At 39.2% G+C, this 26,395-nt stretch overlaps 1 protein-coding gene across 2 annotated transcripts in view; it reads right to left on the reverse strand.

The window, feature by feature from the left end:
* The window catches only part of LOC114650899 (rho GTPase-activating protein 6), a 611,037-nt gene extending 585,368 nt beyond the window's left edge, over positions 1–25,669 (reverse strand). Inside the window, exon 1 of one of the 2 annotated variants that reach the window (XM_051926806.1) lies at positions 24,868–25,669. In XM_051926806.1, coding sequence (XP_051782766.1) covers positions 24,868–25,377 — 510 coding nt within the window. In that variant the 5' untranslated portion in view covers positions 25,378–25,669. The remainder of the gene's footprint in view (positions 1–24,867) is intronic. The other variant, XM_051926807.1, reaches the window with a different exon arrangement.
* Positions 25,670–26,395: the final 726 nt, after the last annotated feature.

Raw genomic sequence — 26,395 nt, forward strand, 5'->3', positions numbered from 1 at the left:
CTTGCTGCATCATAGCAATCAGCAACAAAACAGTGACAATGTTGTAAAAATACCAAACGAAATGTGAATAAAGACAACTTTGTGTTAGGCAAAATATTTCTAAGAAATAATTATACCTTTATTCTCCCAGTGTCTCTAAAACCCTAAAGAAACTATTTTGAAACTCAGAAAAAAGTGAAATGCTCAGTAAAAATATTTTGACCGGTCATAACAAAATGAGAAATTGCAGCCGTTTCTTAACTTTAATTCTACAACAAAGTAAAGCACAAACCGAGTTGAGTTGTAATCTCAGTGCACAGCACTGATCATCATATCATCGCACACTTAACAACGTCTGGGATATACTGTAGAAACAAAAAAAGAAAGAACCTATTGCTAATGCATTTACTTTGACACTTTTTATTTTCAATTAACTGCCAACTGTGATAAGAACAAGCTACATTAAACTATATTTCACCCCTAAAAATCTGTTTTCTGCTTTAGATGTTAGCCCATTGTAGTCATAGCCAAGGAGTGATCCCTGGGATTTTACTGCATTAAAACTGATAAGTCAGCGGGAGGAGTTAAGTGAGATGGACCAGAATTAGCAGACAATGAATAATAAATGCACAAAGGACTGAGGCCAATCAAACTTTAAAATATCAAAAGCACAAAATCAACAAAGCAACATAGAATTACAGTCCAGAAAACATTAATATTTCAATTTAGAAAACATCAAGAATAAGTGAAGATTGAACTTTATAGGCTCTTTTAAATAATACTGTGATCCACTATAAGATTCAAGTACTCTAGACAAAATGCCATAACAATGGCTATTGTTCAGATGAGCACTGACTACAAAAGGATGACTGCTGAGTAGAAACAGCCCAGGCCACAGATACCCAGCTCATATGTCTACTCTGCACTTGGTATCTGGGCACTCTTTCATTTACATTGTTCATATTCTTTATTTCCCCATAGTCATAGTGGCAAAATGGAGTATAGGTTGCACCAGATTTCCTTCCAAGTGAGTTGGTTTAATTATAACTAGATGACCAAACTACCTCAACTGGGTCTCGAAGATCCAGAGGAGAAACCAGATTTTGAAGGAAGCTCTGTCATGCAGATTTAGCCCTGCAAAAATGCTGAGAAACCTCACATTAGCAATTTAACATACATTTTAAAAGGTGCTTCTGACAATCTATGTTCCTGATGGTTTGTTTTAACAACCACAAGTTAAAGTGTCAGAATCGGGTGATAGGAATGTCGGGGACAGATCTCGGAAGTATGAATACAAGTCATCTACTGCTACTATAGCTCCTTCCAAACATTGCACAGCCATTACTCACATTAATGCTTGTGACAGAATAAATTTAGGGTAACATAGCATTCATCTTAAAGAAAAAGCATAAAGGGTTAATAAATGTCAGAAACCCATTCAGGCATATCAGATTAAGGTCAAGCAAACAACAAAGACAAAGATGTAATGCACAAAATGTACTGAAGGATGACTAAGAGATCTGACATCCTATATTCAACAAGATTGAACAGTTGTTATAGACACAGAAATTTCAAGGGTGTTGGCTCAACCCAAAGGGTATAAGAATAATAATATAATAGACTTTTATTTTGATCATCAGGGTGTAAACCAACAAACCAACCAGAGTAAATGTATGCATTGATTGACACTGTAATGTAAATTCAGTTGCTTATGAAATAGACCCACACCTTTAATATTTGAACATTCTGATCATGCTGTGAAAGAATGCTCCTTGTTCAAGAATTAGCTGGAGTAGTAAATTATACAGATGGATAAACTTTTCTCCTGCATGATTACTGATTAAAAGGATTTGTCATACTTGCCTTATTAGAAGATAAGTTTCTTTCTTTAATTAAGATGTTGATTTCTACCACAAGTACCACATGTAATTGCAAGAAGTGAAAGACAATGTTTAAATCAGTACCTGGAAAATAGCCCTGACACAGACAGACACTGAAACACACAAGTCCTAAAGTACATGCTTTTATTGCTCTTTTCGTTGCATCTTCAGCTCAAAGCACAAATCTGTAGCCACCAACACTATTGCTCTGTCCCTTCATTCTCTTTCTTTCTTTTTCCTTTACTCTCATTTCTTCTTCCTCCTCTATTCCTCTCCCGCAAGCTCTGTCCTCCACCTCCCGACTCCGGCTCTCGGAATGGAGTGAGGCGGCCTCCTTTATACTGCACCTGGAAGCCCTCCAGGTGTACTCTGACAATCATCCAGCAGCACTTCCTGGTGTGGCGGTAGTGCTGCATGGGCACCCAGAAGTACTCCCAGTGCACCCGGATCCTCTCTTGGCCACACTTTTGAGTGTGGCAGAAGTGCTGCAGTCCAAGGTTCCAGAACTGACTAAGTGCCCCACGGCAGAAGTGCTGCAGTCCAAGGCTCTGGAACTGACTAGGCGCCCCATGGCATCGCAATGAAATCCAAGGGGTTTCCCCTCTCATGTCCTGGGATAGGTATTATTGTGGGCATGTCCTCTGTCCTCGGTCCTTCCATCAGAAAGGTGTCCCGACAGGGCAATGCCCCCGGCCATCTGTCACAATATATAAGAAAAGCCAAAGGTAGGACTTGAAACTGTCAGTGGGGATTACTTGCAAATTCCACACATCCTCTGACCCTCAAGTTCACCACCTTCTTCTACAAAGACAGCACTGCAGTTTTCCACATACATAAAACTGTGCTCTCGGGATCCCAACCCCTGAATTTCTGCAATCTGACTGTTGTTATTTCACTACCGCTTGTCGGAATCTCAATGTTCCGTTTAGTTCTGTTTACTAGGCATTATTAATTTCATTATTTTTTATCATTGTTTAGATTTTATTGTTCTTTTCATAATATTATCACACCACTATTTCAATATTGTGTCCACCATATTGATAACAGCAACAGTATCCATTGTAAGAGCTGAGTTCATGTCCCATGGGGCATATGAGAGATACAAGTTTCCCAGTGTCATAGTCAGATTTTTGTTTTTGATTTTTTATAAACTCTCTTTGACCTCAAAAAAATTGTTTAGACTATTTTTTGAGGGTTTCAGAGATTGGTCAATCTTGTCGTCATATCTATTTTTGTGCTTGACATGTTTTGAATGATGAAAGTTAATTACGACTGCTTGCAAAGCCATTCTGTTTTTTTCTTATTTGGAGGGTTTTGTTGCTGTTGCTAGCCAAGGTCAACTGTATGTGTTCTGTACTTATAAAAGACACATTATTGTTACAACCTTACTCTAGATCTTTTTGTTAAACTTGGCTTGTTTTGTTTAATTTGGTGCAGATGACGTAATTGAGTCCCGTCCTAATTACCCACCTATTGAGTTGCCCACTGTTATTAAATCATCTGGGTTGTAGGTGGGGTGTAGGTTATAAAAAGAACCTTGTTGGGGTTTTAGGGTAGAGAGAGAGTGTGAGAGGAGAAGGATTTGGGTTTCACAGAGCAAGGGATGGAGAGTTAGGGTTGGATGTCCTGGCTTTGAGTGTTTTTTTCTAATTGCTTGTTAAAGAATTGTAATTGTTGTAAGCTAGCCATCTACATGATACATTTGAGTGTATCTAGCTATGTAAACTTTGTTTAGCTAGATAGCGAAGTTAGTGTTGTCCTCCTGCCTTGCTTCTGTTTTGTGTGTAACTTTCTCCATATTTTGAAAGGTTTTTCTTTTTGACAATAAATGGAGTCTGTTTTTATTTAGCTGGTTTAGTTTTTTTTGGTTTTTTTTTTCTGTTTTGTCTCCCTCTCACTCTCGCTTGTGCGCGTCCTATTTATATTCCCCTCGGCCTTTAGTAGGCCATAACAGTTGTGAACTTCCTAGCTGTCCTTGATTGGACTCAATTCAAGTCTTAAAACTATTATTGATTTACTTTTTTGACAAATTTATGGTTAATGAATTCTAGCTCTGCTTTTTGACTACAGATTAACCAGACCAAAAGATTAACACTTTGGGTCTGGTTACATTCAATTTTATAATTTTTTTGAATTTTTGCCCACTGTGATTTTTGTTACATGCATTGAGGCTTGGTTACTTGTTTTGTTTAACTCTGCTTGTTATATTTGGACAATTCAGAGAAAAGAGTTCTGAATTCTCTATGTTGTAAAGTAACATTGAACTCTCAATTTTTTTAAAAGTATAAAATAATAATAATAACTGAAACCAGGTTTTCACCAATTATGTTTTTGTAATCGCTTTGTAATTGAAAGAAAGCTACACATACATTTGGTTTGTGCTTTAGTATCACAAAAAAATATACAGTAGCTTATCTTTAATTGCTATTTGTGTGGACCAAGTAGCATATCAGCAGTGACTTCACATTTCTCTCCAGATCCCGAGAAGTTATTCATGTGAATGCAACAAACTGGTAAAGATTTTAAAAAAGTTTTAAAAAGTTTTATATTTTTTAAAACTAGAAAATAATAATAATAAAGTTTTAAAAAGTTTTATATTTTTTAAAACTAGAAAATAATAATAATAACCGAAACCAGGTTTTCACCAATTACGTTTTTGTAATCGCTTTGTAATTGAAAGAAAGCTACACATACATTTGGTTTGTGCTTTAGTATCACAAAAAATATAGCTTATCTTTGTTGCTATTTGTGTGGACCAAGTAGCATATCAGCAGTGACCTCACATTTCTCTCCAGATCCCGAGAAGTTTTTCATGTGAATGCAACAAACTGGTAAAGATGAAAATTTCCACAACACCAGTGCACAACATAACATCATCATCCTGCCAGTATAAAAGATTGTGAGATGCACAAACTCATGTCTAAACATTGGATCATCAAAGCAAAGAACTGTGATAACTAGAGGTACAGCAGTAAAAGAAGAAAATAAAGAAATAATAGATTGAGTTTGGCAAAATCTTGACTTTGCCTCTTGACTAAGAACTTGGATAACGTTTTGCTTCTTGTGAAGTCTCTTTGGATGAACACAGTGTATATATCAACTCTGCCTGTGTAATGACGATTGTTTGGAAACATTCCAAAAACAACAACTCTTTCTCTCTAATGCTCAATTCATTCCCAAGTCTGTTTCAAACTAATGCAGTAAATGTTAGAGCATTGCCAATATTGGAACACGGCTCAACAGGTAGTAAACTCAAAATGCAGTTTTCAACCCACTCATGATTGTTAGTCCAGTGGCTAATTTGGAAGATCGCTTATACTGTAGGCACAAAGCCCATATTATAACATCCAAACATTAAATGATCTTCCATGTATGTTAATGTGCTCTGTGGATATGCACATTTTTAACAATGAAGAAGGGCAGCTAGCTTTTCAGTCATTTCCTGTTTCAAAGATATTTTTAGTAGAAAAAAAAAAAGAAAAACATGTTGGGAACAAAACCTCTTGGCTTCCCACCACTAACTTTCACATAATTGCACCCATGAGAAGTTCCTTGGCTACATTGTTGAACTCCGTACAGCTGAATGAAGCATCAATATGCTTTCTATTTAATTATTTCAAGAGGACAAATGAATACATTGAAGTGGGTACCATTTTGGAAGCTGTAGTTATATTAAATGTAAAATTTCCATAATGTTATTTAGAACATTTCTAGAATTTAACATCGTTATTACATTGGTAATTCTAACATATACAGCATAAAAGGCCAGGAACAATGCAAACCTCCTTGCTTCCTTAGTGACGTTATGGACAGGGCCCCCCAGAGATCAAAAAGACTAATGTTTCAAAATAATAACTACAGTACATTTGATGTTCTGGGAGAAAGTGAGGAACAGAGAAAAGTAAATAGAGATTGAATGATTAAGGAAAATCCTATGTGATTTATGTCAAATCTGCACTCACCTGACAAATTATTAGGAACACATATACGTGTATACATGCAGTTATCTAACCAGCCAATCACGTGAAAGCAGCACAGCAGTGCAATGCATAAAATCATGTAGATACAGGACAGGAGCTCCAGTTAATGTTCACAACATGCAATTATTTCAACCATGGCATGTTTGTTGCCAGAGCAATTTTTGCAATTGCTGATCTCCAGCGTGGTCATGCACAACATTCTCTAGAGTTTACTCAGAATCGTACAGAAAACATCCAGTGAGCGGCAGTTCCATGGAAATGCCTTGGTGATGTGAGAGACCAGAAGAGAATAGCCAGACTGATTTAAGTTGACAGGAAGGTTATGGTAACTCAAATAATCACTCTGTAGAACTGTGATGAACAGAAAAGTATCTCAGAATACACAACACTTCAAAACTTGAGGGGAATAGTCTACAGAAGACCACGTCAACTTCCACTCCTGTCAGATAAGAACAGAAAGCTGAGGCTACAGTGAGCATGGGTTTACCAAAATGGAACAGTTGAAGATCAGAAAAAATGTAGCCTGGTCTGCTAAATCTCAGTTTTTCTGCTGAGGCACATAGATGGTAGGGTCAGAATTTGGCACCACCAGTAAATCCATGCACCCAACCTACAGTCCAGGCTGGTGCTGGTGGTGTCATGGTGTGGTGAATGTTTTCTGGGCCTGTTAGTACCAATCAATCATCGCTTGAACGCCATGGCCTATATGAGTATTGTTGCTGACTAGATGCAACCCTTCATGTCCCCAACTTATGCATCTTCTAATGGCTACTTCCAGTATGATAATGCACCATGTCACAAAGCAAAGGTTGTCTCAAACTGTTTTCATGAACATGATAATGAGATTCACAGCATGGATGTGCAGCTGGCAACTCTGTAAAAATTGGGTAATGTAATCATGTCAACATGGAGCAAAATCTGAAAGGAATGAAGAATTGAGGCTGTTCTGAGACCCTACCCAATATTAGTATGTAGATCATAGTAATTTGATTAGTGAGTATACACCAGTGCAGTTAAATTGACCCTGGGATCCCTCCTGTACCTCTATTATTGCAACAAATTCATCACTCAGGCACTGACTGCTTTCATTCCAACACTTCCTTATTTTGAGGTCAATTTCTACCTTAATGGCATGTCTAATTGATTGTTTCTGTAGGTTTTCTGCTTGTACCCCACTCCCTGTTTTATTTTCATTACCCTTTTTCCCCCAATGATTTCTTTAACTATGAAAATTTGTCAGTCCTAAAAATAACAACTCAGATAACCAGGCAGGGAATAAAGAACAGAGAGAGCAAAAGAAAAATATGTCTGCCTTTGTTTTGACTTTGTGACCCTGAGCAAGTTACTTAATATGCCTCTTCTCCAATTGTATAAACTAGCTGCAATAGATGTTATGTGTCTCAACCATGTAAGTCATTCTTGGACAAAGGCATCAACCAAAAATATAATAACAATTATAATAATAATACCATCATACCATCTGTTAATAACATTGTGAAACAATAGGCTTAAGTTTTTGTGGGCGCCCAATAGATACACTGTTATTAAAATCTCCAATACATGTTTTTTATCTTGAAAGTTTTGATTTTATTATTTAATGCCACAGCTAATATAACTATGTTAATAGCTGAATAAGATAACTAAATCCATACTAAGCAATTCTCACTTGCACTTTGCCTATCCTTAAAACAATTTCAGACTAGTTTACTTTGCCCTAATTAGGGCAGTGGGACTAAATCAAAGTTCAAAATGTCTATAAAAATTCATTGCTCTCAGGGTCAACACAACAGAAAACAGGAGATGAATGAAAATGTAACAGGGCAAAGCAGAAATGTAGTCAAAAAAGGCAAAATCAAACATCAAAGCCAATGACTTCTCAAAACTTGGTTTTCTTGTCCCTAACTATACTAGAAAATTGATTAATATTTGAATTTTTTTAGATCAACACTAGGGTATGGGCACTGCATTGTATGACTGGTAACAGCCATAACAATAGGAAAAAGATGGCAGCACCCATGAATTACTACACAAAATGATGTTGCCCACAAACAAAACACAAACCACAGAACTGCAAAAAAAAATGTATATATATATATCCATCCATCCATCCATTTTCCAACCCGCTGAATCCGAACACAGGGTCACGGGGGTCTGCTGGAGCCAATCCCAGCCAACACAGGGCACAAGGCAGGAAACAATCCTGGGCAGGGTGCCAACCCACCGCAGGACACACACAAACACACCCACACACCAAGCACACACTAGGGCCAATTTAGAATCGCCAATCCACCTAACCTGCATGGCTTTGGACTGTGGGAGGAAAACCGGAGTGCCCGGAGGAAACCCACGCAGACACGGGGAGAACATGCAAACTCCACACAGGGAGGACCCGGGAATCGAACCCAGGTCCCCAGATCTCCCAACTGCGAGGCAGCAGCGCTGTATATATATATATATATATATATATATATATATATATATATATATATATATATATATTGTGATAGTTGCCCGGACACCACCAGTCGGAGACCACATCTTTATAAAACACGCACGTTTATTAAACATTAAATAAACAATTCTCACACTCCACACAAAGCACTAAGCAATAATCACCCTTAAATATTTCAGTCCTTTGCTGCCTCTACTCCTCCAGGGAGCTTCGTCCTACTCCCACTCCCAACTCTCGCTCACTGACTGTAAGGAGGTGGCCCCTTTTATTCCTGCCCGGATGTGCTCCAGGTGGCTGATGATGTCCATCCGGCAGCACTTCCTGGTGTGGTGGAAGTGCTGCCCTTTGAACCGGAAGCACTCCGGGCATCCCTGGCCGATCCCTCCACCATCTTGCCAAGTGTGGCGGAAGTAATCACATCCGGGTCTCCTGAGGCTTAAAGTGCCCCCTGGCGGTGACCATGGTTTCCAATAGTACAAATCCTCTTTGTCCCTGTCCCATGGTCCTCTTTTTATCCAGGGTGGCTGCCCCTTTGTGCCCCGGAAGCTATTAATGTCCCTTTCTGGTCCCTCCAGGCATCCTGGCCAGGTAATGACCACAGTCATCTGTGACAATATACATACATATATATATAATATATATATATATATATATATATCTTAAACAACTTGTCGAAGAAAGGTAACAGAATAAAAAATATTTCCTTTCTCTTGCTCTAGGTGTACCTTCAGCACCCTTCCTTTGTATTTGTGTGTATCTGAACCTCTCTTCACTAGCATTCGCTTTCTTGAGCACATTTTTTATTTTTGCCAATATCTTTTGTTTATTAAAATGTGGATCACAAGGCTTATTTTCTCATCTATCCTGTCTATATATCATCACACCTTTTTCAATAAATATCTTCCTGAAAATCTGCCAAGCAGCCAGCTTAGGCAAACTTTTTTTCCCAGCACTCTACTGGTAGCATAAGGCTAGTGTGACATCACAGAGCTGTAGCAGCCGTGTTGCATGGGAATGTCATTACCCGATCTATGCTCCCTGCCCGATTTGCAATTGTGCATGTGCAGCATGTTCACACATGTAAACATACCCCACCTCACACTTTATAGAGGTGCTAGATCTATTTATTCCATGCATAAATGATTTACGGCTTATACACAGCGTGATGTCACTACCGATCAGTACTCCAGCTTTGCAGTATTGGAGGAGTACATTAGCTGACTTAATAAGATTATTATGAGAATAACTGAAAAGACACATTGTACGTAGGGTCTTTACTGCTGGATTAAGCATGATATACTCCTAGCTTTGTAGCACAGATCAGGTAGTTATAGGGACAGTGCCCCCTGCATAAAAGGCTCTGTTGGCGTAAGTTACTTGTAGCGATAGGAGCTCAGGAGACACAAAGGGAAGTAAAGGAATTCAAATAATGTGGACTCGGACAATAATTTTATTTCAGGGAGGCACGGTGCTTAACACTGTTGCCTCACAGCTCAAGTTATATTTTTGAGCACAATGATTGGTCCAACATAAAAGACCACTGCACCATTATAGTCCACTCAAAACTCGTTCTGTTCCTCCTTCTCCATTGACTTCAATGCAAGGCATTTGAAAGGCATTTCACCACAACGTTTCCCTGTTTTCACTTAATTCAAGGCAAAAACAAATTCAGCAGGAGTTAATAACATAATATCCTCAAATCTGCTTAATACAATTTAGAGTCTTTGGAGCATAGTGCCTATCCCAGCAACATCAGGTACAAGATAGGAAACAGCTCAGAACACGATGTCCATTCATATCAGAGTCCACTCATGTGCAACCCACAATTACATTGACATGACCAAGTCAGAATAATTATGTACAGGATATTAAAAAGGTATGCGAATAAACTCATCTTAAATGAACACAAACGTTTTCTCTCCGTGTTTTTATGTACCTTTTTTGATATGATCCTAGTGGTATTGTAGAACAAACACCATCATGATATGTTTTTGTCTAGATTCCATTTCACCAGAAGTGTATGTGCTATCTCCCTGACAATGACACCAAGTATAGTTTATCTTTATCTGCATAGTTAGTTATCTGTCACCTGTTAAACAAACATTGATAAACAAGTGAGGCAAGCACTAAATATTTAAGACAAACTCTGGAAAATATAAATGCTATTGTGACCTGTTTATGAATAAACTGCATAAACAGTGAAGCAGTACACCGGCTTGTTTGTGTTCTTAAGCTGAATGAAGCTAAGAGGCAAATAAACTGCATGGATAACATCACAAAGCTAGTGTGTGTGGACATTTGATCCCTGAAACATCCCTGATTCCTGCTTGTCTTGAGGGTGAACAAGAAAGAAATGAAAAACATGCAACTTGCTGATGTACGAGAATTTCTAATCCTGTGATACTTCTGTAGAGGTATTTCACTTCAGTAAGTCTATAATCTGTAAGTCTATTATGATACAGTACTGTAACCCAGGTGTAATGGATGGTCGGGCCCTTTCTTAGTCAGGAGCCTGATATACTGAAAGGACTAGGGGAACAGATGTGTGCAGGACATCCCACCCCCCACCCCCCTCCCCATGTTGCAGTAGGGCTCCATGGGAGTTGGAGTTTGGCACAGCTCTGTTGGATTTTATGTGGGCCACCAGGGTTGGGATGCAGAGTCCTACTTTGGGTTTCCATCATACCTGAGAGTACTTCCAGAAAATGCTGATGAGCCACCTGAAGTTCTCCCAGGTGCAGCAACTGTGCAACTGAAGGAGCCAGAGTTGTAAGGGAGAAAGACAAAGCTTGCTTTAGGAGGAGGAGGAGGAGTGGAGGAAGACGAGAGAGAAAGGAAAAGAGAAAGAGGAAGAAAAGCCAACAGGAAGGGAAAAAAAGTTAATTGGACTGTGATTTATTAGTGCTTTATACTGTGGTGTAGTGGGGAACGATTGGGAAGTGTTTCTCCTCATAGTAAATGTGTTCTGTGTGGAGAAACTTGTGCTTGGTGTCTGCTTGTGTTGGGTTTGGGTGACTGGTGTGTCCCCCTGCAGGCTACACAAGGGACATCTTTATTAATATTTTATAGGGCCATTTGTTAGATAAGGTTGGAGGCATAATAAAAAATTATGTTGTGTTAGGATACAAAGCAGTTCTGTAAACCTCATGCATTTGATATGAATCAGAATACTGTCCTCTTGTTTCTACATACAGTATATTTGTAGGACCTGGTGGTCACGCAATATTTTCACATCTACTATGCTCAAAATATAATAAATAAATAACCAAACCAATATTAGCACTCACATGACAGAAGTAAGAACAGTATATGTGACAATCACAGTAAGCTGACGATGAGTGGAGAATCACCAAGTGAACATGCCAGGCCTTCTCACCAGTGATTTCAGGATTTCTTACACGGTTCAAAAATAGTTCAGAATTTCAAAAATATTTCAATCACATATTCTATATATACAGTACATATTTTTATTTTGAAATACTTTTGTTTCAAACATTTCTTCAAAAGCCAAAGTCATTGTGCCACATATGGCAAAACTTTCCTTGGCAGTAAATGTAAAATGATGACAAAAAGGAAATCATTTGAACTGTCAACAAATACTTCCTATAAAATCTGTAGCCCTTTTAAATTTTCTATAGCTTTCACCTCAAATAATTTTTTGAAAACAAAAATATAATTGAATAGAAAAGCACAAAAGTGCATCCTTGTGTGTTTTATTATTCCTGTCTGAATTCATAAGTGTTCTCTGTGTACCTTTCATGTGTAACTAAACAATTCTTTAGTTATCATGTCCTGATCAAGTTACTAAAGGAATGATGAGATAATTCTAATCAAATGCATTTTATTTTTTAAGAATTTAGAAATAACAAGCTGCTCTTTAGACATAAATACAGTATATACGCCTAAAAGACTTGTACTATGTTAACTATTTTAGGGACTGTTAGATAATATTAACATAGATGTGTTAGAAGAATATACCATTTATATGTATGTTGATTGGTGTAAATTGAAATGCTTCATTTTGTTATGTAAATTAACCTAACTTATTTAAGAGGCTGCTTTGTTAGATTAGTCAGTCAGTCACAGTAAACAGATTGAATGTATTTGGATGTCTCCCTCAAGCTTGCTGTTGTAATAAAAGACATCCATCTTAGATTCCGTTACTAGAGGTGACTCTAGACTATTCTTTATTTACAGAGTATTTTCCATAACATATAACGTATGGTGTCACTAGCAGAAATAAAGCAGAAATATGCAAATGCTACCATTTTGTTAAAAATGGCATCTCAGGACTGTAATAAGGATAACGCATTTGACTAGAATTACATTTTACTAGAATTAATGTATCCATTCATGAGATATGTACATGCCACTCAAATACACACACGCACACAGATGGAGAGGCAAACTTGCAAAGAGTCATCATTTTAGAAATTGTCAAATAGTGTATAAAATCCATCAAAACTTTGCGGTCACAATTTATGCCCCCTTAAAAATACTTTTCTCCTATATTATGTACACAGAAAATAAAAATAAAAAGAACAACCACTAATGTTGGTTTTATTTAACACAATTTTAAGTTATGTTTGTAAAAATATATATAAATAAATACATTATTATTACCAATAATAATAAAAATAATACATATAATAAATAAACCCTATGACTCTGAATTATACAGATTATACAGGATTGAGAATGTTATGTTATCTACTGTATAAAAATAAAATCATATGCATATTGAATGTCTGCTTGTTTGCTAATCACGTAAAAAATGGAACCAATTTTCATGAAATTTTGTATGTGCTTTGCAGTTGGTCCAAATTAAAATATAGACCTTAAGTCATATCTGGAAGAGATTTTATAAAAGGAGAGGGACAACACAAAAAACACCAATGCAGGGACTGCAGTTCCCATTGGGCAGCATGAGTGCACCTGGGCAAAGACATCATCATCAGCATGCACAAAGTTTCGGAGAAGCCAAACCAGACCACAGCTACATACACCATTTTCTTTTCCGGTAATTTGGAATACAATTTCATTGTCTCAAAGGATTACAACTTTTGTCTTAGTGTACGTCTTTTTGTCTTAATGTACATCTTTTTGTCTCATGGGTTGTGTTTAGCCATGTGCAATTTTCAAAAGACAGTTCTTCCCCCATTTATTCATACCCAGGCTACGGCTGGTACTTTGGCAAGTGTAATAAAAAGAAACTTGTAGTAGGTGGCAGAATAGTGCAAATTTTCAGTGGTTTGTTCTGCTGCCACACAACACTTGGGACAGGCCTGCCCACAGTTTGTTTAGAATTTGTTTGTTCCCCAATTTCCTTCCATATTCCAAAGATGCTGTGTTAATGTTATTATAATTTCATGTTTTTGATTCAAGGAGAATTTATTCCTGTTACTGTTTTTGCACTTAATTTTTACCATCTTATTTTTATTATCCCAAGGTACTTTTTTGTTTAGGTATTGGGTGCCACCATTTTGGCTGCTTTTTGTTAGAAACATTGCCACTTTGCCATCTGCCATCCAGACTGTTCAATGCAATGCAATACATTATGTCATTGGGCCATTATTATTTAAGATGATTATTTATCACATGATCTTCTTTGTCCAGGTTTATGGATTTCTAAAATAAATGTTCCATGTGGTAGCTAGTGTTAAATATTTTTCAGAAAGTCAGGACTTGTTGCATGCTTTTTGACTTTGCTTTCTGTTTAGTACATTGAGAATTAATTGACAGAGAGAGAGAGAGAGGTTGGGAGCCTGCGCTGATAGTGCATTGATGTACCCACCACATGACAAACCGCCTGGATTGGGACCGAGTGCAGTGGGTGACACCTCAGCACAATCAGAGGTTCCATACTGTGGCTGGAGTGTCAATCCTGCCACTTACACCCAAGTTTTCCTTGTAAGTTGGAGGACCTGTTTACAGGGCTGGATACAGATTAACGTCATACCCAGGCTTAGGGTCTTGCTCAAGGGCCCAACGGAGTAGAGCCACGTCTGGCATTTATGGGATTCGAATCGGCAACCTTCTAATTGCCAGCGCAGATCCCTAGCCTCAGAGCCACCGCTCTGTCCATTCTAGATTTTAAATAAACTCTAAACAACTCTTGCAATATTTCTTGTTATTGAATTTTCAGCTTTCTGACCCCTCTTGTTTACTTTATTAAATCGGTTTCCAATTTATTGACCTTCATGATCCTTTTTTGATCACGTTGTTTTCCTTCTTCTTATAAAAGAAGGCATTATTTGTGTCCTGCCATTCATTTTAATTGTAACATAACACTGGTGTTCTTTGTTTTCAAAATTAATCTAATGCTCAGGTAACAAGATACTGTGCACCACCATCTTTAATAGGTGATGAATGATAACTCAATATGCCATTCAACTAGCAAACTGAGTGTTACAAGCAGTTTCACAGAGTAATTGCTGTACAAAGATTATATATTATTTATAGTTATTTAAATAAAATATATAAATAGTTACAGTTGAAAACAAGAGGCAATGCTATTGCAGGGAGAATTCATGATGACATTCACAGCCCATTCAGAGGGCTACAAAATCACTGCCTACATATCTCTGGGTTTGAATATGCCTGATGCCGAGGTGGGCTTCTGTCACTACAAGGGAAAGAGAAGACACAGAGCAATTTGCTTAGTTGAGTTACTGGCATATGTGTGCATAATTTAAGTTTGAGTACTAGAGGGATTAAAAGTTCACGGATGAATTTACCATTGAGGTGATCAAACATATGTGCACGGAGAATTAGAGGAAGATATAGAGAAATAACACCCGATCTGAGGTTGATTCATGTATCTGTGTCAACCATGATTGGAAGATGTCCATGAGGACTGATCCATTATAAAGGTTGGCCATATAAAACCATAGCCTAAACCACCAATCATCATCTTTCGACTGGTCTTTGGGCTACTAGAGTGTTCTGAGCTGCTGAGTAAGCGGAGCTGTTAAGAAACTGTGCTTAACTTTGTATACATTATTAAGAGCAGATTTACTTCTGACTGTATATTAATCCTGCGGTGGGTTGGCACCCTGCCTGGGATTGGTTCCTGCCTTGTGCCCTGTGTTGGCTGGGATTGGCTCCAGCAGACCCCCGTGACCCTGTGTTTGGATTCAGCGGGTTGGAAGATGGATGGATGGATGTATATTAATCGTTTTTGGTGGTGTACATTTTTGTCATTATTTTACTATGACTGATTTTTTCACTTTTTGAGTTTTGATTGATTTTGAAAGCCACTGATTGTCATTATAGTTATTATATATAGCATCTGAGCTTAATTTTGGCCTGTTTTTGTTAATGTTTTTGCAGTAAATCATGTATCTAGCTTCAAGACTTTGCTTTTCAAATATATTTGGCATGTCTAGAATAAAACTGTTTTGTCCATGTCTCAATTTCCCACCACTTGGTCACTCAGTTATGACTCCATTGCATTACAGCAAGTGATCATAAATAGCATGGCTGCAACTATAGAAAAACAAGAACAAAATGTAGGAGTGTGGAAAGCAAAATGGCATTATGGTGATGTTGTCAAACACAACGATAAGTAATAACAAACAATTTAAAAATGCACATGTAAAAAAATCCAAAACTAAAAGAAAATGCATCTTAGGATGCACAAAATAAAGTTTCATCCAAGTATGTTTGTTGAATGATCCTATGACATTTGTGTTCAAATGTTGGGTAATGACAATAACTTCTTTTTGGTTTTGGCCTAGCTATTTAATCACTCCATTTGGACTTCCATCTATCCATCCTGGACACAAGCAAACCAGCCCTGACTGGGAATCCAGTCCAATTTAAGACACTCAGTACAAATAATAACTGCTAATTAACTTTTAACTAGTATCGAGAATGTCTGTGAAATAGGAAAATAACTCATTGAATGTCCATATGGGATTTTTTGCTAGTAAGGAAGACCACCATGAATGATCACAGCACAACTTTGATGGTATTTAATTGTTTCTGTCTCCCAGTTCCAGAGACACTGTTCCAATTCCTTGCCTAGAAAAAGGCATGTCAAGAGATGTAACGTTCTGCTAAAATCATCCTAAATTCTAAATCTATATTTAGATTTTTAAGCATGTGAACCTGAAGTATCGAAGGCATACAGAGTGTGCCAGGAGTAAAAGCTGAACCTGCAGACTTGCGGCTTGAACTCCATCTCCCAAGGCACTGGACCTCAGGCATTAATTAATGTACTCGTGGGAAGTGTGCTTGGTGATCCTAATCTGGACTGGAACTGAGCTGCACAACTCTTTTTTTATTAATTTTTCCCATTCTTTAGCCCCTTCATTAATCTTTATATGCTTCTTAAAGCTATGTCTCCCACTCTGATAGCAGGGTCCCAGTTGTGGGCTATGTCATGCACTGCATATGAACCAGTGTTATCAGGGATGTTTGTTTAGTAAAGTAATACAGTAATTAACAAAAAAATACAGTGGAACCTCTAGATACGAGTTTAATTTGTTCCAGAACTGAGCTTGTATAGCGAATTTCTCGTATCTAGAACAAACTTCCCCATTGAAAATAATGGAAATCCAGTTAATCCGTTCTGCACCCCAAATATATTAACATAAAAATCAATTTTCCTAATAAATAACACTGATAAATTATATATACTGTAGTCTACCTTTAATAAATAACACTGGTAAATAATATAACTGATTATTAAAAGAATCAAAACAGGTGTCCAAAGTGCAGTAGAGCATTCAATAAATCTTTAAATAAATAATCCTTAAAACAGTTGTGAAGTGGAGGTTTAAAATACACAAGAATAACAATCCTTTAACACGAGGTTAAAACGTCAACAAGAAGCAGTCTTTAAAAACAGATGACAATCCCCGGTGCTTCTTCTCTGTTAGCGTCTCACCTATTTCTCCCATGCGGGCTCTAAAACAGGCGAGACACTCTTAATGCAGCTGACCTTCTCTACACCGTCCTGCTTCAGCTGTTTGGCTCGCCTGTTCAGCTACACGCGAGCCTGCGCGAGCCTGCACTTGCCTGCCTGCCTGCCTTTTCTTTCTTTCTTTCTTTCTTTCTCTCTCTCTCTCTCTCTCTCTCTCTCTCTCTCTCTCTCTCTCTCTCTCTCTCTCTCTCTCTCTCTCTCTCTCTCTCTCTCTTTTACTTTTTCTCCCCCTTAACCTGCTCGCGCTTCTCTATATATGCGGGGAGGACATGGCAGCTGCAGCCCATCAGCCACAGGAACAATCATGGATGTGGGCAGTTTCCCACCTGTGCACTTAAGTGAGAAACGCAGACACCGCAGATCGCGGCTCGCAACTGCTACCACGCCCCCTTGCTAAGCCGCGAGCTATACCCACAGCCTGGCTCGTGGCTCGTTACGCGAACCAATGCTCGTATTTAGAGCTGAATTTTTCGCTCATACTTTCCTCGTATTTTGAATTTCTCGTATACAGAGGTGCTCGTATCTCGAGGTTCCACTGTACTACTTTTGTTAACCCTTTATAATGTAAAGTAAAATGCTGACATAACCCTAATACTAAACAGGTCACAATCCAACACCAGAAATTGCCTAAATGAGAGTGCCTTGAGAAAGAAGCTACTTGAAAGTTGTGCCTTCCTGTGATGAAATGTGTCCAGACTTAATGGCGTTATCATTGGACAAAAGCAGGTGCAAGGTTTTTTGAAAAGGATGCCGCTTTGTGAGTGTTGGTGTGTGCAGGTGGTAAGTAAATTGCCAGGAAGGGATCGATTCTTAAGCAGGAAAAAAAGAGAGAGAAAGACAAACAGGTGATAGGGTGACTGCAGCGGTTGCAAGTTCATCTGTATGGTATGAGGCCTGTGGAATGATTAGCAGGGAGCAGGAGAGATTGAGGGCTCATGCTCTGTGCATACGAATAGAGGCAGAAGAGGGGGAAAGCCGGACTACAGAGACTCTCGATGGGTGACCAGCTGAGGTGGCCAAAAGGGAGTTGGGAAGACCACATGCAGGTGTGTCAAATCTGCTGAGTCCTTAGGGAGTAGAAAAGATAAGAAGTTTACTGGACAAGATGTTTTATGAGGGAAGAAGGACTGTGTTTATTCATTTCATTTTCACTATTTATTGATAATCTCTTTTGCACTGTTCTATGGATGACTCTTTATTTGAAATGCACCATGACACTTTTGTTATTTAATAAACATGGACTTTTACACTTGGCTCCTGAAACCTGTTGTGTCCTTGCCCTAGTCCATCCTCCATTATGACTATCGCTGAGCCAGGAGACAGAAGATGCCCATGACTACAGGCACTCAAGGCTGTGAATATTTCTGAATTATCACATATACATTTGATAGCTGGATAGTACTTAAGACTCCAAAAACTATGAGTACCAACATGATTATGAACTTTAACAGGCTCTTATATATTAAATATTAGAGTGGCATAGAGGCAGTCCCTGTGGCCTCACAGATTAAATACCCTGGGTTCAAATCCCACCATTTGTTATCTACCTGGAGTTTGCATGGGTTTTTCTCCCACATCTTTGACTGGTTATGTGGTGACTTTAAATTGGTCCTTTATGAATGTGTATGTGCTGGTTTGTAACAATAACATGTATTTATACTGTGACGGGCGGCAACGACCATTACCCGGCCGGGACACCAGCTGGATGGAAGGACCGGGGAAGAGAGTATCCACAAGGCACTACCATCCCATGACGCTAGAGGACAGCCTTCCAAGGAAGACTGACATCACAGATACCCGCAGGGCGCACTGGGAGTTGGAGTTTAGTACAGCTCTGTTGGATTCCATGGGGATGCCAGGGGTAGCCCTACAGTGGACTTCTACTACACCTGGTAGTGATTCCAGGTAATGCTGATAAGCCACCTGGAACATTCCCGGGTCTTGCTTAAAAGGAGCCACCTCACTCCATTTGGTAAAGCCAGAGTTTGGAGGAAGATGGATGAAGCTTGCCAGTGGAAGAGTGGAGGTGGACAAAGAAAAGAGAGAGAGAGAGAAGAAAGGACTGGGTATTAGTGCTTGGTGCTTTGTACCGTGCTGCTGTGGGGTGCAAGGGAAAAGTGCTTCCCCACTGAAATAAACGTGTGTTGTACAACACTTGTGCCTGTGTCTGGTGTGTTCGGGTGTTTGGGGTGGCTGGTGCACTCTTGTGTCCATGATACCTTTACATTTATTTGCTTGGCAGACGTTTTTATCCAAAGCAACTTACAAAGGAGGTAAATATAATCGAGTAACATAAAGCTAGGGCATGTGTGTTCAGCAAGTGTAGTAAGGTAACAAACGTTTATTGCCATAAGTGAAAAGATAAAATAATTAATAAATTTTAATCATAGATTAACAATTGATAAAGCAGGTTTGGAAGAGTTATGGTCACTACAGGAAGGTGTGTTTAATCTACTGAGCACTTGAAAAATGTCTAGATCTGTGGGAGAAGAAAAATGTACAATTAAATAAGTAAAACTAGATGGAAAAATATGGAATATCAGCCTTTAAAACCAAACACAATGAAAATCAAGATATGATAAACATTTTGGTAACTTTGAACTACAGATCAGATAAACCTTCAGGTTCTTATAGTTTGAACTTAACAATCACAATGCAATATTCTTTACAATATTTACCAGTGTGTAACCACAGCTTTGAATGTGTCTGCTTAGCCTAGCTCTCAGACACCACAGAACATCCATCCATCCATCCATTTTCCAACCCGCTGAATCCGAACACAGGGTCACGGGGGTCTGCTGGAGCCAATCCCAGCCAACACAGGGCACAAGGCAGGGAACCAATCCTGGGCAGGGTGCCAACCCACCGCAGACCACAGAACATGCAAAATTAAAATTCTGAATTGAGATAATACATCAAAGAAACTTCCCTGGTACAATATAGGCTTTCCAAAGGCTGATGCTCATTTTAAACTCCTTACAATGTCCTTTAAGATTCACAGGTATATTGCATCATCTAATTGTTTCATCGTTTCCACATTAAGCTGATCATGAACTCGAATGTGAAATTCCAATGTGCTTGTTTAAAATGTACCATACCATACTGCTGTCAAACCTTAATGTGCTTAATCCAGACAGCATTATGATTTAAAGTTATTAAACGTTTAAAATTGCAGTTTCTATACAAAGATCAGAGCTCAAATGTAAAATGCTATACAGGGCAGTTTCCATCAAGTTGTTTTTGCAAAGGAAGAACGCAGCAAAACAGTGAGGGAATAATGTTTAATATTTCAAACATGGATAAAATATTCCTCACCCAACAACACAAGAGCAATCACAGTCATCTATCTATTTAATCTATCTATCTATACATATATCTATACATATATATACTGTATATATATATACAGTGATCCCTCGCTATATCGCGCTTCGCCTTTCGCGGCTTCACTCCATCGCGGATTTTATATGTAAGCATATTTAAATATATATCGCGGATTTTTCGCTGCTTCGCGGGTTTCTGCGGACAATGGGTCTTTTAATTTCTGGTACATGCTTCCTCAGTTGGTTTGCCCAGTTGATTTCATACAAGGGACGCTATTGGCAGATGGCTGAGAAGCTACCCAACTTACTTTCTCTCTCTCTCTCTCTCTCTTGCGCTGACGTAGGGGGGTGTGAGCAGGGGGCTGTTCGCACACCTAGACGATAGGGACTTTGCTACCTTCTGTGTGCAGCTGCTTCCTGAAGGACATGCTGCATGGTGCTTCGCATACTTAAAAGCTCAAAGGGCACGTATTGATTTTTGACTTTGTTTTTCTGTGGTTCTCTCTCTCTCCCTGCTCCTGACGGAGGGGGTGTGAGCTGCCGCCTTCAACAGCTTTGTACCGGCGGTGCTTCGCATACTTAAAAGCCAAAAAGCCCTATTGATTTTTTTTTTGACTGCTTGCTTTGTTCTCTCTCTCTCTCCTGACGCACACTCCTTTGAAAAGGAAGATATGTTTGCATTCTTTTAATTGTGAGACAGAACTGTCATCTCTGTCTTGTCATGGAGCACAGTTTAAACTTTTGAAAAAGAGACAAATGTTTGTTTGCAGTGTTTGAATAACGTTCCTGTCTCTCTACAACCTCCTGTGTTTCTGCGCAAATCTGTGACCCAAGCATGACAATATAAAAATAACCAAATAAACATATGGTTTCTACTTCGCGGATTTTCTTATTTCGCGGGTGGCTCTGGAACGCAACCCCCGCGATGGAGGAGGGATTACTGTACTGTATATATATATATACATATATATATAAAATCCAATGTCTGTCTATCTGTCTGTCCGCTTTTCATGAGAGAATTACTTAACAGATTTAGAACAATTTTTTGTCTATAATTTGCTTGGACATTCCGATTGATTTTGCGACTTCTCTCATTGTGCTATCATAGTTAGGTTCTGGCAGTGATTTATTTATGCTAATCCGAGACAGAGGCTGCAGGCTGAGGGGAGAAGGAAGCGTGACATCAGGAGTGGGGCGCCAGGCCCTCCTCACTCACGCACCAGCCTCTATTCCAGTCGGTCTACCTCTCGCCACGTGTTGGAGTGTAACTTGCCTCTGCTTAGCTGGCAATACCTATTTCATTAGCTGTCATTATCATCTAGAAATTGTTAAGGAATAACGTTTCATGTTTTTGACTTGTAGCAAATTCTAATGGAGCAAATAGTAATGGACATTTGAGAGTTCATTGCCAATTTGTGCTGTATTGTGTTGACTATGAAAAGTTTAATCTGAGTGTCAACATGAAATTCAAAAGAAAAGAAAAGAAAAAAACTATTTTTTGCAAGGTGGATAAGGGTCTTGCTTCTGACCCCACTGTGTAGCTGCACATGCTGGTCACACACATGCACAAGGATATGCTAAGGATGCCATGGAGTCAATAGGGCCAGCCCCACTAACTGGGAACCAGGCAGAAAGACAACTTCACATACCATGAAAAGCAATATTTCTACAGATTAGAAATTGCTTTGAGTGTATGATTGAAAGGACAAAGTTAAATTTTCACTTCACACTTTCATAATAAATTAGATTTCTGAGGGAAGTTTATTATGCATTTGGAGCAACACCAGAATCTGTGGCCTGGCCCTTAATTCAAAGATGCCCACGGACAGTAACGCAGTATGGTCAGGGTGTCTAAGGGATGGCAAGAGCAGCAGATTAGGCACACATACAAGTAGGACTTCATCCTTGGTCACTGTTCTTAGAGTGAGATAGGTGGCAAGTCATCCCATCTAGTTATCTAGTGAGGCTCAATTGGTCAAAAGGACACACTCTGCCCAATTACTGCATCTGTGCTTCATTGACTCTTTTGAAGATACAGAGGTGCTTCCATTATGCATCTATACCTCTGCTGTATTCAGTATGAGGCACAGTCAGTAAGTTCCTATAAATGGTGGTCTTGTGGTTCTAATGTGATTACCAGTTATTAGGGAATACATGTTACATTAACAGTACAACAGATCTATTTTTCCAAGCATTTGAACACTCTCTTGTTTAGTGAAGTTGAAAGAATGGTATGTGTAGTATATTGGCTAAACAACAAATTTCAACTTTTGAATGATAAGCTGAAATCATATTTTGAAAGGTGAAAAAGCATATTTCTCATGGAAGGAACCATGCAATTCTCAATCTCCTTAAAGCTGCCATGTAATTCTTATGCAACCACGTGTCTGCTACAAAATTTGTCATGTTCACCTGGCATTCTTCTGAAAGGCTTTCAAAATGTGATGGTGGCTCATTGCTCAAAAGTGGACATTCTTCACTTTGATGATGTGCTAGGCGCACAGTTATTTCAAGCTCATTAAACATCTTCTGAGCATGTGCGAGCAACCAAATATTTGGACCTATAAATTAAGCTGTTATACCATCCATTTTTTTAACCCGCTTATCCAGGGCAGGCTCACAAGGGAAGCTGGAGCCCATTCCGGCAAGCACAAGGCAGGAGCAACACCTAAGCAGGGCTCCAGTCCATTGTAGAGTGAACACATTAATACACAATCACACATTAGGGCCAATTTGACAATGTCAATTCATTTAACCTGCAAGTCTTTGGACTGTGGGAGGAAACTTGAGCACCTGAAGGAAACCTAAACAGACATGAGTAGAACATACCAGCTCCACATAGCTTCCTTGTTGCATGGCAATAGCACTTCCATTGCACCACTCAAACTGTTATACCCTTACGTGAAACATATATGTGCTGGTAACTGGCCAGTGCCACATGGTGGCCAGTCTTGGAATTTATTGAATGTACCTCATACTCAAGAAATATGAACTTAAAAAAAAAGTCCAAAATTGAGATCACTTATTGCTTATTATTCCTATTAATCCTCACCACCATACTTATGTGCTGTTCTCTTAAAATGCTCCCCTTAACTATAGCAGTTTGGTCCAGGTTTGAGCCCCCCCCATGACTTAATTAGGGGTTACTCCATGATTTCAATTGGAATAATGATCAAATCTCAAATATTTCTGCACTCACTCCACTGATCTGGAAATCAAAACAGATTTTTGCCTGTAGATGACGCTTTACAGTGATACTGTATATCCATTAATTATGCCCTTTTAAACGTGTGTATTTTCAAACTTTTTGCTTCACTGTTTGATATTTTATTCCCTTGAATAATCTAAATTGCTCCAAATGCAAGTAATATTATAATAGATAAGCACTAGACCACACCGTAAAACTGAATACTTTAATTCATAAAATTACTTATAGAATTAAGTTGCACAGAATAAATGTCACATCCATTCCCATAAATCCATGTACCACTTGCCTAGTTGCCTCCTTGTAATCTATCTGAAATTACTGAGTGTTGTCAATCAATATTTCTGTCATACTGTATTGACCTTTTTTCTGTTTGTACTCTTTATCCGCACAAGCAATCTATGCAGTTAGCTGAAGGTCATGCAATGAGTCACTGACAGGGACAGAATCCGCCACCTTGAGGTGTCCCTTCCAAATTCTTTGCCACTATGTCACACTTCGTATTCCTTTTTTGTTTGCTGAAGCGCCTCTGGCAGTGAACTCTTTAACACAGTGACTTACAAATCAATCTCTTCAAAAGTAATAAGATAAATCATTAGTAACACAACAGACTGAAGGCATTTTATATAAACTACAGGTATGATTCAAAATGAGAAAGGTCAGGTTAATATTTGGCAACAAGACACCCAGCAAGCATGACACACTGCAAATGAGATTTGAAAGTTGATGACACCAAAGACGAACGGTTGGAGGTGTCAGTTTGAACAGACTGAGCAGCACGAGCAAACATCGCTTAATGTACCGAATTCTAACTATTTAAAGAATTTTCTTTTGTTTTGGACATAACGTATAAAACGGCATGCACAGCTGGTTTCTCCCACGTGTCAAAGGTTGAGAACCCCGATAGTTCAGTTCAGCACAGCTCTGAAGATCAACACGCTGGTACAGTCAAGCCTGAATGTAACTGCTAATTGTACATTCGGAAAGGGCATCATAACCCACAAAACACAACCCCGTTATTTCTAGCTGTAAACCGGCGAAGTTTGTACAGATGAGGCAGTACCCAAATACATCGCAAATCCACTTAAGCATCCAAGACAAAGTAACCGTCAGCCCTACCTCCGACTTCCATACAATGTACGACTGGGAGCTGGTCTGCTGTAGCTTTTTCTGGAGCCACTTCCTCGGAGAGAAGATGGTCCCGACACTTCCCGGTGGGGTTGACGGGGGTATTTTCGCCAGAAAAGGCAGATCCCATGCTGTATTCCTTTTAGAGCCCTTAAAGTCGTAATCAAACTGAAAGTTGGAAGATGGTGATGTCTCCGCGGGAGTGCACGGACTGGAGAAGGACGAGGTGTTCTGCTTAAATTTTAGGGACCTGGAGCGAACTTCCACTTTGGGTGCGCACACATTTTCTACAGAAGCTGGGGGAGTCAGAGCGCCTGGGACGTCAAGTGGGCAAGAGAGGCGCAAGCTGTCAGCCTCCGCCGGGCTGTACTCTGTATCAGTGCCGTAATTTCTGATAATCGCCGGATCCAGACTCCGTGTCTGCCGCAGTCTCCTTTTGGATATGGTCTTGGATGCTGGCGAAGAGCAGGAGAACACCGTGTTTAATAAACCTTGAGACATGGCTTAAATACTTTGTGAACCGGGGTCTCTCCACTTTCAAGTTTAATCGGACTTCTGTTATCCTGTGGAAGATGAGTGCGATCAGCTGCGCTCCCTCTGACTGCAACTGGTACCCAAACTGGAAAGCACTTGTTGCATGGTACTCCCGTCTATGGCAAAACTGCTGAATTAAACAAGATCCCACTTCCGATTTTCTGGGGTTCGTTGCTTTATCCACCCGATAGACCGAATGCGATGTGAGAGCCAGCAAGACGCGGTGCCGTTTGTGGTGAAGCTCCGACAGCTCGCGTCACTCCGAAAGGCAGCGCAGTTCAGCTCGGCGCCCAGTGAGTAATCAGCTGTGTGAGAATGTGCGTCCCGCAGGGCTCTTCAGTGTCCTGCACTCAGCTGTTTACTGGCTCGTACACTACACTCAAACGACAACGAGAATTTTCTCAGCTGACTTGCTTTCTTCAAAATCTTTATGCAGAACTGTAAATAATCATTAACAAGATATAACATTTTAAAATAACGCGGAGTTGGAAAGCAGGGCTCAGCCGAATGATCGGTAAAGTTGATAGTCAAAAACAATTTAAGACGGGGGATCTGGGATAGCCATAGAGCTGGGAATGAGCAAAAACATCCGTAGGCGCAATCTTTCATTACAACCAAACTCTTAATTAGTGGCCAATGAGTACCCATTATTGATCTCCTTTGTTTGGCACTTCTGTTTAGCTAGTTGAGCCTTGTGAGGCAATGTGAATATTTCTTTTTTAAGTTTAGTATTATTGCCAAGATTTTTCATCTTTTTCATTTAATTACTGACAATTTCTATTATTTTCTAGCAGTTTAAATCACACTATTTTTTTAAAGAAAAGTTTGATACTGAACGTGTTTGTGTGCAAATGGTAGGAGTCTTTTAGGATTAGCGGTCACATTACCATTCACACCTACAGTTAATCATTACGAATTAACCATTAACTAAGCTATAAGTGGCAGTTCATGGTCACGGGAGGGCAGGGCATGACACTGCATCATA

Source organism: Erpetoichthys calabaricus, chromosome 4, assembly GCF_900747795.2.
Source record: "Erpetoichthys calabaricus chromosome 4, fErpCal1.3, whole genome shotgun sequence".
NCBI lineage: Eukaryota > Metazoa > Chordata > Cladistia > Polypteriformes > Polypteridae > Erpetoichthys > Erpetoichthys calabaricus.